Source organism: Cydia fagiglandana, chromosome 21 (assembly GCF_963556715.1).
Source record: "Cydia fagiglandana chromosome 21, ilCydFagi1.1, whole genome shotgun sequence".
NCBI lineage: Eukaryota > Metazoa > Arthropoda > Insecta > Lepidoptera > Tortricidae > Cydia > Cydia fagiglandana.
This window is the reverse complement of record NC_085952.1, coordinates 11771687-11791025: the sequence shown is the minus strand read 5'-3', so window position 1 is coordinate 11791025 and position 19339 is coordinate 11771687. Positions and strand designations below refer to the sequence as shown.

At 39.4% G+C, this 19339-nt stretch overlaps 1 protein-coding gene across 1 annotated transcript; it reads right to left on the bottom strand.

The window, feature by feature from the left end:
• Positions 1 to 196: 196 nt before the first annotated feature.
• On the bottom strand, positions 197 to 18695 carry LOC134675220 (uncharacterized). The gene is made up of 4 exons (XM_063533435.1): positions 18479 to 18695; positions 14842 to 15281; positions 2078 to 2253; positions 197 to 397 (listed from the first exon to the last, which is right to left on the bottom strand). The coding sequence occupies exons 2-4, from the start codon at positions 15266 to 15268 to the stop codon at positions 197 to 199; spliced, it is 804 nt and encodes a 267-aa protein (XP_063389505.1). The 5' UTR covers positions 15269 to 15281; positions 18479 to 18695.
• Between the last annotated feature and the right edge of the window lie 644 nt (positions 18696 to 19339).

Here is a 19339-nt window from a genome sequence, read left to right as displayed (position 1 = left end):
GACCGATAAGATGGAAATATTTGCTGGCTATGGATGAGGTCTTGGTACCTCAGAGTATCGATCTAGAGGCCGTGAGTTCAATTTCCCCGAAGACAGTATTTTTTCCACTTTTGAATTTATCCTAAACTTAATAGCATCGTTCGCAGACCTTTCGGCTTGTAAATTTTTTTAATTCATAGTAGACTGTACATTAAATCTACGCAACTCCACCAGGAGCTGTAATGTACATAGGGGCAGGAGTAGGCCTAGGTTTCTGCATGTTATACGCCCTGTTCGCAGCCCAGTCCTTGGCGTAGCCATTTCCTGAGGAGTAGGCATAGCTACTGCCATAGTCCGAGTTGTAGTCTGAGGAGTCACTGCTGCCGAAAAAGGAGTAGCTGGGACTGTGATGGTGGTGCTGGAACAAGGAGAAAAACGGTTTAAGACTTTCCTGACTTGGCAGTAAGGTATCGGTGGGACATTTTACTAGTACACTCGCCATCAGATGTGATGGAACGGCCGAGGTGCTCAAAGTATCTGAACAGGCACTCTAATGCCTTGACAGTAGAGGCGTGTTCAGGTAGGTATCTCATGGCGACTGTACTAATTACCGAAGGGGTACGCAAGTGTATCGGTACTTTGCAGAGAAGTCAGAAAAGAGTTTAACACCTATACACTACTTAGTCTAAGTTTTTGAAGGTGTCCGAATGTTACTTAAGAGCTATTCTTACAATTCGGACAGTTATAAAATATCTTACTGTATTTATGTTAAGAAATATAAATTTTCTCAAAAGTAATTTCTTGTTTCTTTTCAATTCTAATTACATGTCAGTAGCAGATAAGTAGAAAAGATTTAAAATTTAATCAGGCTGTTTCGATCACGTAAAATATATATTTTAAATGCATTAACTACGATTGCATGCAAAATTATTTTTACTAAATTGAAATGGAATGTGAGCAATACATATTGTGAGTATGATGTGGTATTAAATATAATTATGATGTTATTAAATCTAGTGTGTAGTCATTCACCCGAAAGTATAAAAGCATACATATTATATTTTAGGCACGGTTGACGTCAAAGTTATATTTAAAAACTTAGATGTGTTCGTGTAAAGATATTTTTGCACCTTACTCCTTTATAATAAGCCGATGTACATCATATAAAATTTAAACATAATATTTGAAGTCGATAGTACTTTAAGTTAGGTAGAAACCTATAAACTTAAATATTATAACCTCCGGCTGCTTACAAACAAATACCTCAGAGAAATTATTCCAATAAAAATAGAAAGATAGGCCTCTTTTAAGCCACCAGACGGCTAATGGATAATTTGGTATGTATAAAGACCGTTTCCATCCTCCTGCAGAACAGAAACTACGTGTAACCTCTATCAACAAACTAACCATCCATTTCAACTCTCCGAAGTTGTATGTATAATCGTTCATTTATTATATTTTTTGTTGCTCAATACATTTGTAACAAAGCTTTTTGTTAAACCCTTTTAGTAGCGTCAGCTTGCTCAAATATTAATTCAAGCATAGTATTATTCCAATAACTTTACTCAGGCGAGTCAAGTTTCCAACACAGCTAAATAAGTATGCTCCCCAAATAGGTTTTATCATCACAAGTCCGCAGATCATTTTATACTAGAAAATCGATACATTGAATCGCTCAATGCAAAATAAGGGATTAACTTTTTACAGTAAAAATGGCTAGGATTATTGTTTTATCTGAGGTTTACATTTCGAGTGGGCTGATAACAGATATTGACAATATTGACTGAATTTGTAATGAATAAGTAGGTACTATGTCTAGTATAAATATTATTGATGATTGTGCTAATGTTATAGTTACAATACTTGTGGGTACTGTCATTAATAAAGATAAATATTCTTTGAATAAATAATAGACTAATAATAAGATCAAAGACATGATAAATAAAAATCTCTTACAGTGACCAAAGCAAATAATATGAATAATGATGAAAATGAAGAAAATATATAAAAGTCCCTTATGACCAAAAGTGATGCTGATATGATCAATAATGATAATGATCATAAACTTACCAACGTCCTACCTTAACTTCTATCCTACCTTGCAAGCCTTGAGCGTGCTCAGGAGACCTGGCAGTAGGAGGGCGGCGACCAGGAGGAGCTTCTTTATCAGTAGAACTGCTAGGAGAATCGGGATTAGAAGCAGTTTGGTCTTCAGCGCTGCTAGTAGGGTGAGGAGGGGGACGACTACTGCCAACTTCTTTCTACGGCCGCGACCTGGAATGAAGAATGACGGGTTCTCAATGTATCTTTTAGAAAAGGCCTGTAAGATAAACATAGTATTATCATCACTATTGTTAGGTATATTGAGAAGAATTTTTAATTTTTACGACCATCTGGCCTAGTGGGTAGTGACCCTGCCTGTGAAGCCGATGGTCCTGGGTTCTAAAATTAAACTTTAGAGCCCTTAACTTTTTATGTCCACAGGAAAGACCTGATCTTGGTTTTAAGTTTGACCGAATTAGGTCAAAATTATTTTCGTTGTCTTGTCTTTTATCATTATTGCATGTCTTTCTAGCTGTAGATTATAATTTACTTGAGGAAAATTAAAAAAAATCACCCCATACATAAAACTCCACTCGGTCACAACAGATGAAATTATATCGCGATAGATCCTTTTGTGTAATTAAATATGTGACAAAAAAACAAGACAAGGAAAAGAATTTTGACCCGAATTCACCTTAGCCGAAGTAAATCGATGGCGATTTATGGTGTTAGCGAAAACCAACGATGACAAATGGCCAGTTTATCTCAATAAAAAAGTAAGTCCCACTATTATTGCTGTCGATTCGAATTTATGACTTCCTTTGAGTCTTTTCTTACTAAAAATCCTAGGGACACGTTTTTAGTTAGTCTAGGTAGTTTCTTTCGTGGTTTTAACAAAGCATCATTGTTAGTGTTCCGTACAAAACTTTGTTTACGGAACACTTATGGGATCACTTCGGTCTTGCAAATCATTTATTTTGCGTCTAGTTATAGTTTGTTTTTTTAGCATTAGAAAGAAGCACAAAGAAGCTAAGCGATCTTGACATGTCTTTTAATTGAAAAACGGTTTTTGTAAATCAGTAACTATTACTCATGAGCAGAAAAATATAAATGATCGTAATAGATTCATAATTGTTACGTATTTGCCGTGACTTATTTTTAAAACGTGTTTTTCAATTAACAAAAACATACCTTTATTTCACAGAGTTCTAAATAAAAAGCAATCGATCAATAAAACAAATGAATTTACCATAATACGGTTAAGAATAAACAGTTTTGCTCTCTTTTTCACGCATTATTATTGAATTAGCGCGTTTTCCCATGAAACGCTCTGATGACCCGAACTATCCTAAGTAATCGATTGTCACAGATGGGGCTCAAATTGCTACTAAGTTGAGAAAGTGTTCTGTTGAACTTTTGATTAATTGTAAAATTTAGGTAAATTCAGTCAAGGTCGTGAGCATGCTATTTATAAAACCTTATTTAAAAGTTTTCTTTAAGTTTCTGATTAAACTCATCTCATGATTAAAGTGGGTTAATCATGAGATGAGTTTCCTAGTAGGTTAAAGGACTACCTGGTTTTTATATCTGAAGAATTAAGCTTAAAAAATATAATAGATTCATAAGATACCCCTTCAGATTTGATAAGAAAATCGAATTTTTTTTTACCAATATTTCATACTTGGTATAATTTTTTGTAATCAAAGTATTCAAAGTGTTTTTATACTTTTGGTATTCAATAGGTTATTTTAAATTTATATTTTTTAAATTTTCCACACATATCGACGCTTAAATCGTAATTAAATTATGTCACGCCTTAGAGTTGTTTTTGATACCGCACTTTTTGTAACAATTTTATACCAATTACTTACTTGATTTTTTTTATAAGTAGGTAGGTACCTACGTATAAAATACAAAGTAACACCTAGTAGTAGTAGTAGATACCAGTCTATAGTGAATAAAATCAGGTGTTACTTTGCGGAAATCCATTCTAATTACTATTAGAATAATATTACTTTGCTAATCCGCAAAAAGATAAGGTAATAGTCAATCAGTGGTAACCCGTTATACAGGGTGTTTGGTACATCGTTTGCCAAATTAAAAGCAAAGTGCTGGTGGCCTAGAAAGCGCTGGTGGCCTAGCGGTAAGAGCGTGCGACTTGCAATCTGGAGGTCGCGGGTTCAAACCCTGGCTCGTACCAATGAGTTTTTCGGAACTTATGTACGAAAAAATATCATTTGATATTTACCAATCGCTTTTCGGTGAAGGAAAACATCGTGAGGAAACCGGACTAATCCCAATAAGGCCTAGTTTACCCTCTGGGTTGGAAGGTCAGATGGCAGTCGCTTTCGTAAAACTTAGTGCCTACGTCAAATCATGGGATTAGTTGTCAAGCGGACCCCAGGCTTCCATGAGCCGTGGCAGAATGCCGGGATAACGCGAGGAAGAAGACGCAAGTAAAAATTTGAAATTTACGAAAAACTGGCATAGAAGTAAAAAAAAAAGTGCGCCAAATTAAAAATTTCTAGGCCTGAGAAGATAGCAAATGACTCAACCTATCTGCCGTTTTAATTTGGCAAACGATGTACCAAACACCCTGTACTTACTTGCGTATTTTTACACGCAATTGACATACATGTATTTTTACCTACCTATTTCAAGAATATTAACCGAATATGTTGGGTATAACAATTCCGAACCGAAATTAATGCCTATTATTATTTATTCCGATAATTCCATATCATGAATTTCGAAACACACTCACCTTATACACCTTTGTCACACATTTACCGAATTCCATACCTATAATAATAAACACGGTTTCGGCCCCGGGTATGTCCTTAAACTACGTCCAAACCAGCGGTGGTAGGTCCCGCAAGGGGCCGCCTGGTTTGCTACCACCCTCCCGCCGGAGTCAGGCGCCAAGCAGCCTTGCTGCGTTTCGTCTATGTGCGGGAGTACCAGTGCCTTTGGGGGATGATTGGCTGTCAGTTGTGTTGCATAATGCCGGTTTTTGGATTCCTGAGTGACGTCGGGCCGAGCGGCTCACGCTGGAGGGTAGCGGGATCCGAGGCACGGTCTTGCCGGTGGCCGACCGCAGGAAGTTGGGGGCCCAATTGTACGACAGCCACGTGCGAGAGGCTGCCCCGCCACCTAGCGAAAAATCCTGGAATAGCTCCACCGTGCCAGTTGGCGACTGGACGGGAGGACCCGGTGGGTTATTTCAGGGGGGCTCGGGCGTCCCCGCAGTCTCCAAGTGAGCTCCTCATTGTCCGGATTAGCTCAAGTGATCCAAATGGTAAACGCAACACCTCGACAGGCATTTTTTCACCCATCCCACACTCCACAAATATGAAATTGAAAAGAAAAAAGAATAGGGTTAAACACCGGCTGCACTTCCTCCCATTGAAAGTGCACCTCACCAACATCAGGGGGTTGCACTCAAATATCGATCCGGTCCACCACCATCTTGAAACCGAAAAACCGCACCTATTCTTTTTGACGGAGACGCAAATCAAAACCCCAGCGGACGCGTCGTACCTCAACTACCCAGGCTACTCACTGGAACATAAGTTCAGAGCACGTGCTGGGGTCTGTGTGTACGTCCGCGATGACATTTGCTGCAAGCGTCTCCGTTGCTTTGAGGCTGCCGGGTTTTCCACTTTGTGGATTATGGTTGACTCGGGCTCAGAGAAAACTCTGTATGCCTGTGTCTACCGATCGCACAGCGGAAACCAGGAGACAACTAGGCTCTTTGACCACCTTACTGAGATGGCAGATAAAGCCCAACAGCGGTACCCTGCGGCTCAACTCGTATTCCTTGGGGACTTTAACGCCCACCACGAGGAGTGGCTGTTCCCGTTCAAGAATACTTGCCACGCTGGGAGGGAAGCGCGCAAATTTGCTGTATCCCTAAACCTTACCCAGCTGGTAAATGTTGCGACGCGGATACCGGATGTTACTGACCATACACCCAATTGCCTTGACCTTCTGCTGACAACTGATCCAGACAGGCACTCGGTTTCGGTCTCAGCTCCGCTAGGATCGTCCGATCACTGTCTAGTGAAATCCGTGTCGATCCACTCTCCTCCTGATCTCTGCCCTAGGGGCACGAGGAGAGTATGGCGATACGAGTCAGCGGACTGGGATGAGATGCGGCATTTCTTTGCGTCTTTCCCCTGGCGGCAGGTCTGTGACCCCTTCGGGTGACCCCTCGTGTTCTGCTGAGGCTGTTGCGGATGTGATTCGGCAGGGAATGGAATATTTCATTCCGTTCTCCGACCTATCGCTCGATCACAAGACCCGAGCATGGTACAATTCGGACTGTGCTCGGGCCGAGGCCCTTAAGCAGTCTGCATACCAGGCTTGGGTATTAGCCCGCGATACCAAAGCTGGAGCACAGAGGGTTCGCGCGAGGAAAAAAGCCTTTAACTCAGCTGCCAAGTCCTGCAAACGGGTGCTTCGAAAGGCTCGATTCGACCACGTCAGTCGAATAGGGGCCAAACTCGCCTCCTACCCTCCTGGTAGCAAGCGGTTCTGGTCCCTGTCGAAAGCGGTCGAATCCAACTTCTGCCGACCCACATTGCCACCTCTGCAGAAACCTGATGGGACACTGGCCCACTCCGCAACAGAGAAAGCAAACTTGTTTGCTTCTCTGTTTGCGAGCAATTCACGTCTAGACGCAGGCTCAAAACTTCCACCTACGCTACCTCAATGCAGTTCCTCTATGCAGAGAATTGCTATTCATCAAAAAGAGGTACGCCGAGCTCTGAAGAATCTTGACGTGAATAAGGCCAGTGGACCAGACGGTATACCTGCACGTGTACTAAAGCAGTGTGCGCCTGAGTTGTCTTCTGTACTGACACGCCTGTACCGCCTCTCTCTCCAAACAAGAACGGTGCCGAAATCCTGGAAGCTTGCAAACGTGCAGCCAGTACCCAAGAAGGGTAGTCGTGCTGATCCCTGCAATTACCGACCAATCGCCATTACCTCCATGCTCTGTAAAGTCATGGAAAGGGTACTTAACGGCAAGCTGCTGGCATACCTCGAAGCAAATGATCTGCTCAGTGACCGTCAATATGGCTTTCGCCGAGGTCGGTCTACTGGGGATCTTTTAGCGTATGTCACGCACTGCTGCGGCGAGGCCATCGAGAGGAACGGTGAAGCGCTTGCTGTTTCACTGGACATCTCGAAGGCCTTTGACAGGGTTTGGCACGCAAGTCTCCTTAGCAAGCTTCCTGCATACGGCATCCCTGCTGACTTTTGTAGCTGGCTATCTGATTTCTTGAGTGAACGGTCGATCAGAGTAGTTATTGATGGCTGCTCTTCAGACCTCATGGCCATTGACGCCGGTGTTCCTCAGGGGTCTGTTCTCTCCGCAACCCTTTTCCTGCTCCACATTAACGACATGCTGCAACCCAGCATTGTAGGTTATGCAGATGACAGTACGGTTGTTGAGAGATATTTGGCTAGTGCAGGGGACAGCAGGGAGGATATACGTTCACAGAGAGAGGCCATGGTTGAGCGAATGAACTTGACCCTTAGTCTCGTTTCCCAGTGGGGTGATGACAATCTGGTCACGTTCAACGCCTCCAAAACGCAGACGTGTCTATTTTCCGCAAAACGGAGTCCATTCGACCTGACTCCTTCTTTCCGGGGTGCATCTGTACCTATTGCCGACAGCCTGGAGCTCCTCGGCATGGAGCTGAGTTCAGTCCTCAGCTTCGGCAGCTTCATTGAGTCTAAAGCACAAACTGCGGCCAGAAAGCTGGGCGTCCTAAATAAGGTGAAGCGATACTTCACACCTGGACAGCTTCTAACACTTTACAAAGCTCAAGTCCGGTCGTGTATGGAGTATTGCAGCCACCTGTGGGATGGCTCAGCTAAATACCAACTCGCCGCTTTGGACTCAGTGGAGCGCAGAGCCAGGAGGATGATCGGCGACAAGAAGCTAACGGCTAAGCTTCAGTCTTTGGCCCATCGGCGGAAAGTCGCCAGCCTGTCGGTATTCTACAGGTTGCACTTCGGGGAGTGTGCCCAAGAGCTACACGAGCTTATTCCACCGTCCCCATTCTACCATCGGACTTTTAGACGCACGGCCGGTTTCCATCCTTACTTGGTAGATATTCCACCAATTCGCACGAAGCGCTTTGCTTCTACTTTCCTTATGCGCACTGCCAAGGAATGGAATTCCTTGCCGGCGTCTATATTTCCGTGTTCTTATAACCCGGCAACCTTCAAATCAAGAGTGAACAGGCACCTTCTGGGCGAGCTCGCTCCATCGTAGGCCACGTCTACGCCTCGGCTAGTCTGTGGCCATGAGTAAGCCCATTCATAATAATAAAAAAAAAAACAGCCTGTTCCGGAAATCCCAATTACCTTCGCCAAAATACAGAAAATGCAAAAACAATGCCATTACAAACTGTACTCTGTTCCCCTCAAAATAAGGTTCAGAACTTTAATCATGTTTCTTTGGAGACAGGAATTTAAAGGTGCCACGCAAATGACACATTTACGTGGCTCTAAATTCTTATGACGTCACGACTTCCAGAATGTGGGAGTACGCGACGCGAATAGAATTTTAAAGTGCTTTTTAGATTTGACGCGTGGGCTTAAAATAAGGTTTTAGCGCTGGATGTTATGTTCCCCATGGATCCCAATATCAGATCAGAAAAAAAAATAGGAATTACCACTTTGCAGGTTACTACATTCAAACAAAAAAAATATTGGGGCGGGAGGGGGGATGATTAACATTTAAAGAGAGTGTCTCTATTTAGATGTTTTAGTCATAGCTTGTGGCTGTACCCTCTCTGGTCTGTTTGCTCGCAGTGTGACCGCAACTGGAGCTTCTACCCTATTGCTGTTGTGAAGGGCCTAGAAAATTATCGTCGTTCTAAACTATCCTCATTGCACAGGCGTGCATACCAATTAGAACCTTAAATGTAAGACATTAGATTTGAAATTAGAAGTGTCAATAGTCGGTTTATGCGCCATTTTGATTTGTACAGGAAAATTCTTGATACTTTGCAGTTTATTGATTGTTGTGGTTTTTATTGATGTAAATATAATTGTTTCTACGTTTTCAATTGAATTTCTTGGGATTGAATTTAGATTGTAATATTGGTTTTGACATTGATAGAAAATAGAAATAATTTAGTATAGCTTCTTCTATTGTTTATTTAATTTCGAAGATGGCTTTGAGAACTTCTTATTTGTAACAAACGAACCCTGTTACTGATGTTGCAATTCCTTGAAAATTAATATTGGCAATAAAATTACTAGGTATCTTCAGTCAAGTGGGGGACACTAAATTACGTCATCGTTTTTTGACGATTGTTGACCCCCCCCCCCTAAAATCATCCAAAAATCATTCATCGAATGTTGCACCGTTTCCTCCTATGTCATGCTACCATCATCCGATATCCAGACCCCCCCCCCCCTAATTTGATATGACGTAATTTATGAATAGCCCCAAGATGGAAAAAAAATTATGAGCACTGGTAAGTAGGTACTTTAAAACCTTAAGTTAGCTCATCAATAAGTAAGTTTAAAAAGAAAGTAAATATTTTCCAGCCCAATATTTTTCTATGGAAATATAATTAAAAAAAAAATGTTCAGGCCTCCTCCGTGTTCCATATTTGTCCATTTCAAAACTTATCACTAGATATTTAGATATTTATCACTAGATACTTTTATTGTCACTAGACCTAGAGTTAGACCAATAAAAGTCTGCAGCGAATTTGACAGTCCACGCAGTGCACGTGTTATTTATACGTAAGAATTTAATAGAAGTTTGACGTTTGAAATAACACTTGCACTACTTGGGCTATCAAATAGCTGCAGACTTTTCTTAGTCTATGTACTTTCACCCTAACTTTACTCCTGCCCTTTAACCTTTGCAAATACCATCGACCACATAAAGTCACCTTTTAATAATAAACTCGTGTAGTCGTGTATGTATTTATTTTGATCGCGTCTTTCAAATTATGATTAAATATGAATACTTTATGAGTATTTAAGATGACAAAGGAAAACGAGCCTTTGGGCCCGATTCGGATTTTGAAATAGATATCTATTAGATATCACCATGATACGATAATGATATGTTTAATGATATGACTTAGATACGGCCCCGACACTATCATGGATACTGACATTACTTTGACGGAATGACGTTTTTAGTGATAGTGTAGGGAGTGTCATGAAGGAATGACGGCAAGTAATGAAGTTTATTTTAATAATTTCCGTCAGTATTGGAGTTATGTCAAAGTAATGATACTAGAAATGACATTATACTGACAGTGAATTGGTTAGAATGATGGAATCAGAAATGACAGAAAGAATGATGGACGATAATGAAGTTATTAAACATTTTTAATATTTTTGAAGAAATGTCAAAATAATGACATTATACTGATAGTGAGTGGAGCGCATCACTCTAATCCCTCATTCCGTCATTTAAAGTACTTTAGAAGAAGGTTTTATACTAACAAGAGTCATTACTGGCATTTAAATCAATAAGTGAAGTATACCTACTCTATTATCATTGCTCTAAAGTTTATTTTCACTTGACTCTTAAGAAAAAAGGAAAACATGCAGAATACGGTGCACAAAGAAAATCTCTGTCCCTTTCTAAAAGTTTCCATACATGAAATAAAAATTAAAAACCTTTTACGTTGTTTACAACAATTTAATTATATTTTTACCGGGAAACGCGAAAATCTAAATTTAGTTATCTGCGTCTTTATCGTTCGAATATGCAAAAGTGAGGATGATGATGATGAAAAGTGATAGAGAGGTTAGATAACGAAATTTCGTGTTTCGCGGTAGACCCCCAGATTGTGATGGATTGTGGTAGTGGCGCCCCCTACGCAGAGTTTCGAGTAATATTCCCTATTCAGGGAAATAGAATAATATTACGCAATACTCTGCGTACAATGCCTCTAGCACATATTGAGGGCTTACCGCGTAATTTCGTTTTCTGCCTCTTTATCACTCTTGCGTATTCGAGCGTTAGAGACTGATAACGAAATTGCGATTTTCGCATTTCGAAGTAGACCCTCTGAATTTGCTAGTGGACCCTACGCCGACTTTTGCGTAATATTCCCTTTTACGTTTTATTTCGTGCATGGAGTTCAATATATTTTTCAAAATATGGTCAACATCCGTATTTTGTATATTCTGTATATGGCCTTATATAATAACATGTTGTAAGTATGCATCCATCCTATAAGTAAACTCTCTGGTTTATGGCATTATGTATTTATAAACGCGTTACTGGCCTGAATTAGCTATGAATAGTTTTGATCTTCTCGTTTTGGTCTTTATCTCTCATTTTGACTTATGTATTTGTAAGAAGGATAAAACATATTAACTAAATCAGGCCTGTACAGCTTAAAAAGTTTTATGACTAATTGAGAATGAATAGTTAGTGTTTATGGTTGAATGTTCCATATAAGACTATCCCGTTCGAACTTGCTTTATGACGGACTCTTTTTTTATACCTCCTTACTTCGAACCTCCACAGATATTGTTTTTACTAAACGTCAAGTCAACCGCAGAAACCCCGACTAGTTTTAATCAGCAAAATTCTAACCACTTTTTTAATAATTAATAGAATTATGTACAAGTATTAGTATTTCGGATACCCCAAAAACCTGTGTCTTAAAGTGGGCTATAATGGTTTGTACAAAATAAAACGAAAGAACATGTACATTAAATTACAATGAAACAACACAATAAATTGAATATAAACCAATTCAGTACTTACGGTGAACGGAAATCTCAACGCTACGACTACACATATTTCGTCGGCTAGAAGACTGGCGTCAACTAACAAACAAGTTGTTGTGTTGCTGTTTGCGAGCGAGAAAATTCGAATATTGGCGAGAACTTTTAAATTTTAGCAGTGTTTTAAGCTGTTATTTTATATTTTAGCGCTTTGATTCACTTTACCGGATCCGAGACTGGCCGGATCACCGGATCCGCCGGACCGGATTGCAACCCCTACATATCAGGTACCTTTTTTCTTAACCAAATACGTATACATTCTTACATAACAGAAGAATCCAGTAGGTACAGTCAGCGTCGTATAGTAGGTGGCATCCAAAGTATTCAAATAGTTCGGTACACCATATAATAGGTATGTATGGCGTACCGAACTATTTGAATAGGTACTTTGGATGCTACCTACTATATGATGCTGATTGTACTTTAAGAATAGTTTGATTCCCGGTTCGTGGTAAGAATAAAAAAAAATATTTGGATACATTTTTTAACTACCAATCTTTCACACAGTCATGGCGCACGCACGCACGAAAAGGTTGAAACAAATAAATATTCTTTTTAATTAACTATTTCTTTTTCTGCATTTTTCTGGCTTATCGGGCATAGAGTTGCCACAGTACATAGTATAATTACGACAGGTTAGAAATATTTGAATCGATGATTGAATAATGTCTTGGTTTTGTGTTCTTCAAAACGTACACTACAACATAACTAAGAACGGTTAGGAAAATAATAACTTAAAATTCCCCGTGAAAGGTAATGATGAAAATACTGATAGAAATACTGATAAGTGTGTGGGGAGATTTAGGAATGTCATGACCTGAATGGACCAAACGCTGGAGCGTTATGAAATTTCATGTCATTGCTAATGATAGTGTCGGGGCCGTAAGAGTTCCAATTCACATCTAATAGATATCTTACTTTATATGACGTAAAGGTGACATTGGTTGCCCGAATTGCGCTGCAAAAGAGAACTAGTTGATATCTAAACTATAACGTATCTAGTACGTGTCGTCTCTTGTGAATATCTTGAAGTTCGAATACGGCAGTTTATAAAATAATGTAGGACTGTAGGCACACACATGATATGTAACTTCTATGTATCTCCTTCGATTTCACGGGCCTTTAAATCCCGGTCTTTTGATAGGCTATATAGGATATCCCCACGTAAGGATATAAATCCTACACAGGCCCCTTGGAGAGCTTTAATGTCATGTAGAACGCCTGCTGGAACCCATTCACAGGTGCAACAATAGACACACCATGAACCTGTCTCAGCAGGAATTGGAACTATTGTTATTACAATATTATTCTTAATACACATTTTTAGGGCAAAATTATATTATTACTATTTTTCAAGCTTACCTCTTGAGACCCTGCCTGCGTATTTTGTGCATTTTTCAAAATAGGTATGTATATTTAAAAAGAAGTAAAAGTGCGTGAGAAGCGCGCAAACACAAAAACGATATTCAAGTTCGTATAAAAGCCAGTTTAAAACCATACGAATTTTTAAATTAGAATTTACATCTAGGTTTTTGGATTGTGAAGGTGTTAAACAAAAAATTATCAATTTCTTGCTAACGGCATTTAATTACTCACATACTTTACACAACTTGAGTAGATACAGTCAGCAGCTAAAGCTAAGCGGGCCAGGTGTCCAAAATGATCTTGACGCAACTTTATTGTTAAGAGAACAAGAGCGTGTCAAGGTAATTTTGAACATCCCGTCCGCTTAGCAACTTCTGCTGCTGACTGTACACCTACTTCCAAATGTAAAATAAAATAAAAATAAACTAAAAATAATGTAGGCTAATTCCGAATAAGGTTCATGCAAATTTTTTTTATTTTTTTTTTATTATGAATGGGCTTACTCATGGCCACAGACTAGCCGAGACATGACATGACATGATTTAATTATGTGTGATTATAAGAATTAGGTACCTACTCGTTAGTCGGAAGTGATTCAGAATAATTATAATTTTAGTTAATACATATTACATTATACAGAAATAAGTTTGTTTCACACTCCGGTGTTTTACTTTTCATTTCTTGTTATTTGAGTTTAGAATCGAATAATTTGCTGATGAAGTTTCATAACTTAATTAATTGAATAAATTATATTTGACGCTCAAACCCAGTACCTACGACTCGTTGAGTTTTTTAATTAAAATCACTTTTAATGAGTCCTCGGAAACTTTAATTCCGAACATTGAGGAGTTCATTTTCAGAGGCAATGAGTGAAGTTTGTTTTTTCCTTATTTCTAATGATGTGAATTAAAAATATATTGATAACGAGAAGAGTATGGATACAAAGATTTTGTTATTAGGCTGGAAATATTAATAATATGTTTCAGAGAAACAAAACATATGTGGGCACCCTACCTACGGACCATGACTTAGGGCAAATTTTTTATTTATAAGTTTTAGTGATTTGTTATAAAGTTGTAAAAATGTTATTAAATAAAATTGGCAATTTTATAATAATATGTATATGATGTAGGTCATTATTATTAATGGAAATATGATCTAGTTTTCGTGTGACTTTTTCATTTGCCTTTGTAAAGATGAGTAAGAAGTCAATAATTAGAATAGGTCAGAGACAAGAGGATTCTAAAGAAGGGGCTAATAAACACATTATATCATTAGAGTAAGACATTTAAAGTCTTTGATAAAAGATTCATTTTTGCAGCTTTTGTCGCTGACTGTACTTTTGTTTCCACAGGCACCTAATATTCAACGACACAATTGTAACAACCCCAAACATAATTAGTTTGCGTTACTTTATCACAGAGTTCCTATGGCCACCTTCTGTATCCATCAGTCATCATCATAATGAATTGTCATCCGATTTAAACATGTCAGCTCAATCGGAAATCAGGAAGTGGTTCAAGTTAAGCTTCCAAGATTAGACCCACACTAACTAATTTTATTTAATCGTATGGCAAACATATTACTTTAAAAACAGAAACGAACTAACTAATATACATACATTGTCATACAGGGCAAGTTAAATAAAAGCTTGTAAAAACTCACCGTCATCGACATCCTCCTCCTCAATAGTCCTCGCTCCTTCCGGCAAGTTCACCTTCATTCCCTTCATCCTGAAGAACTCCTTCACAACCTTCACTGCATACTTCGTCAGTTCCGCCCACTCCGATAAAAACCCTCTCGGTTCACTCACTTCTATTTCTTCTTTCTTTATATTCAACTTATCTACAGTTTCTTGATCTAATGGTACGAAACTGATCATGTTGTTGGCTCTGATGGTTTCGTTTCCATTTATATCGTCACCAAATAATGTTTTCTTAGCTACTTTTAATGCTTTATATTTGACACAGGAAAGTGCCTCGCCGCGGAGGAAGCAGCCATCTTTGACGTAACGGAGGTAACCTTCTTCAGCCGTGATGGTGTGAAGTGATAGAAGGAGGATGGTGACTGGGATGAGTGAGCTAGGTATCATGGCTGCTGCTTACCTGAAATAAGAAATAAACTATCATGAGTTTTATCAAGCAGCAGACTTTAACTTTAAGGTAGCTATACACGATGGCTCTTTCATCCCTTACGTTTGTAAATATAAATGTATAAAACGCCATGGCTGTTTGGTTTGTTTGACAACACTATAAAATAAACAGTACATCTTCACAAACAAACTCTAGTAAATTGTAGTAAATTCCCCAAATACCCATACGGATGTTTTCCCCAGAAGTTTTCCTATCTCCGTCTAACTTTGATCATTATCGCGTCTCGCACTTCGCCGGTTATCGGTAATGAATTCCCTAGACAGTTTAATGGATCTTTTCTACTTCATATGAGTAAGTTAGTGGTTATTTACATTTAAAATTACGCTATTCTTATCTTATGTAACTAACCATGATGAGATGTAAATAAATGTATTCTATTCTATTTTTCTCTTTGACACGATTTTTTGAAGTGAGCAGCTTCCCTGCTCACCTCTTAACGCTTTTTTTTGTCAACGGAAGAATCTTAAACTTCATCATCATCATCATCATCTCAGCCATAAGACGTCCATTGCTGAACATAGGCCTCCCCCTTGGATCTCCATACGTGGCGGTTGGAAGCGACCCGCATCCAGCGTCTTCCGGCGACCTTAACAAGGTCGTCTGTCCATCTTGTGGGTGGACGTCCTACGCTGCGCTTGCTAGCCCGTGGTCTCCACTCGAGCACTTTTTGACCCCATCGACCATCTTCTCTGCGTGCAATGTGGCCTGCCCATTGCCACTTCTGCTTGCTAATCCGGTGGGCTATGTCGTTGACTTTAGTTCGTCTACGGATCTCCTCATTTTTGATTCAATCACGTAGAGAAACTCCGAGCATAGCCCTCTCCATAGCTCGCTGAGCGACTTTGAGTTTTGAGATGAGGCCGATAGTGAAAGACCACGTTTAACTTAAACTTAGTCTTGGTTAAAAGTACTCGGACAAGCTGAAGTCCCATTTAACAAACGGATACTTAAAATAGCTAAAGGCCAGACCACCTGTGGCCATTACGTAGGTATAATTACGTCGGAGGGGTGCTGACCTGCAGCGAATGTGGCCGCATATTTGGTGCAAAGATTAGCTATGTCAGTCACCTGAGAGCGCACCGGCGACGCTCTCAGCTGTAGCATAGCAGTCGCTGTAGCCGAAAACGGCTAGGAGGAGATGATGATGATGACCTAACTAATAGCTGAAGTCCCGTTTAAGAAAAGGATACCTACCTAACTAATAAGTTACACTTAAAGTAAAAGTTTCTTAAGGAAGTTATTTGCATCCGTGAGACTTTTAATCATAGAGTACGCACTTGACAGAGTAACACTCACGTCTCACTACAATTAGAGCTGATTTAGACGGCGCGCGAACTCGCATGCGATTTTAGTTACATTGCGGCCTGTTGGTTACGTCCAATTCGACTGACCGATCAAAAACGCAATGTAATAAAACTCGCATACGACTTCTCGCATCGTCTAAATGAGGTCTTACATTTACATGATGTCGTGTCTGTGACAAATTAGTGTTCACTCTGTAATCGGGCGCAGAATGTAGTTTACGGAATTATGTAGGTACACGGTAACAAGGTTAACTGTACATAGGTGGACCTTATGCCTTTTGTAATAAGGTCCACAGATGTACAGCTAACAGTGTGGGTGATGTTAAACGTGTGAGCTATTTAGAAAATGTCAAGATGAATGTTATTTGTTGTGAATGTTAATATGTACCTATCTACCTACACTTCTAAGTTCTGAGTAACATGTAAACAGTATGTAATTACGTCTAGCATTCATTTGGCAGTGAAAAATAGGTCTTACTTATCTTCAGTCACACCAGCGGAGTGCATAAGTTGCGTTCTAGCATAATTGCGTTCTCGCGCGCGAGTGCATACTTGAAGACGCGCTTGATGTATGGAGTCGCGCGTGAGAACGCAACTCAATTCATGCTAGACCGTCAGATGCAACCAAGGACTACAACAACTTTTCAATTTTATGTTTAAAAATGTACTACAGTCAACGGTAAAAATATGGGTGTAGACAACTTACTCAAAAATATGTCCCATAGTTCTTAATTCACTAAAAAGCGCTGGTGGCCTAGCGGTGAGAGCGTGCGACTTGCAATCTGGAGGTCGCGGGTTTAAACCCCGGCTCGTACCAATGAGTTTTTAGGAACTTATGTACGAAATATCATTTGATATTTACCAGTCGCTTTTCGGTGAAGGAAAACATCGTGAGGAAACCGGACTAATCCCAATAAGGCCTAGTTTACCCTCTGGGTTGGAAGGTCAGATGGCAGTCGCTTTCGTAAAACTAGTGCCTACGTCAAATCATGGGATTAGTTGTCAAGCGGACCCCAGGCTCTCATGAGCCGTGGCGAAATGCCGGGATAACGCGAGGAAGAAGAGAGTTCTTAATTCACTGACATAAGAGTTATGGGACATATTTTTAAAATGATTTGTACACAGATATTTTTACCGTTGACTGTACCTAGACACTACAAAATTACTGATTAAAACTTTTTTCTGATAGGGCTAAACTTCATATTTATTTCAAAACATCTTAGTAAAGTTTCACAAACGATCGTTGAAAGTGTTAACTCGGCAGTAGTTAAGGGTTTAACGAGGCAATAAAATTAAGAGGCAGAATAAGGGTTGAAACTGTTGAAAGTTTAATATCGAATCTAGGTAATTCGGAGAAATTGGGCTTCTCGATAATTCGTTTTTAGGGTTCCGTACCCAAAGGGTAAAACGGGACCCTATTACTAAGACTTCGCTGTCCGTCCGTCCGTCCGTCCGTCCGTCCGTTCGTCCGTCCGTCTGTCACCAGGCTGTATCTCACGAACCGTGATAGCTAGACGACTTTGTATGAAAAATAGGGAGTCTAAAATTCTTCATAATTTTTAAAAGTTGTAGAACAAAACTGTCACCGTTTGAGGAGTACAATCTATGTTTTAATTATTTGCTCGTATTACAGGCCACACCCTGTATAGGTACTTCCAGATATTTTCTTTTCTTTTAAGTTACAGTTTCATTTTGAATATTATATACATTTTTTAAATAAACGATTACGAGTACACTTAATTAATCATTACTAAATCGTCAATGTAATCATTTCCATTCTTTAATTTATTCAATCCATTAGCACATCATTATCATCCTCATATCATATGTAGAACTAAAACTTACTTCGGAATGGCACAAAATTGGCAAGCACAAACACTTCACTCCGCACAAATAAAAAAAAAACAATTTGAAAATCGAACGCACACCGCGGACTCCAGCGGTCCAGTGTCAAGAACGCGCCCCTGATTCGCTATTTAAATGATCTAGAATAAATCAGCGAGCCAATCGGGTGCATTTAAATATGATCCGAATGATTTCGAAATCGTAACTGCATAGTGGTTGATACTACGGGTTTGCTTGGGAAGATTTAGACCAAGTGCGGGTGAAGATATAAGGTGTAGCAGGTGTCCATGGCCTGGGTGGTTTGGCTCTTATGTACCTACAACTATCATAAAATAATATGTAAGTAAATAAAACGTCGCGGCGAATCGTCTTTAAATCCATTTCTTAGTTTTCATGAGTTTATTTTTGTAATTAGGTAGAACTTATCGTCGGGTGACAAGCAAAATTCACTAAGTTACTATCAAAAAATTAAAGTAACAATGCACTTTATTACACTTCTAACACGGTTTATTGTCCAATAATTTCAATGGTGTTAGTTTGTAACTTTTGTTTGTCACCCGACGTTATCATCATGATATTCACAGTTCTAATTAGTGGGATAAACGTTCCACGGGCTGTCCCGTACAAACGCATTGTATTTCCTGTGTTGCGACTTTTTTCTCGGCATTTAAAGCAGGCGATTATTTTTCTGTGCGTATTTTTGACCATTTGTCATAGAAAAGGAAACTCTTATACCTTTAAATCTTCAGAAACTTCGCGTTTGTACGGGACAACGGTAGACAATTTCATGGAATGCTCCTAAAGTGGATATCTTACAAAGTTTCAGAAACAACTAGAACTTTTATCTAGACTTAATAAATC

What these genes read in the sequence shown, in the direction of transcription:
- LOC134675220 (XM_063533435.1), bottom strand. Translation starts at nt 15,268, where the DNA reads ATGATACCTAGCTCACTCATCCCAGTCACCATCCTCCTTCTATCACTT. An exon ending in GGAGGAGGATGTCGATGACG is followed by an intron (nt 2,254 to 14,841) that starts GTGAGTTTTTAC and finishes TCTTCATTCCAG; the next exon opens with GTCGCGGCCGTAGAAAGAAG. An exon ending in GCACGCTCAAGGCTTGCAAG is followed by an intron (nt 398 to 2,077) that starts GTAGGATAGAAG and finishes TCCTTGTTCCAG; the next exon opens with CACCACCATCACAGTCCCAG.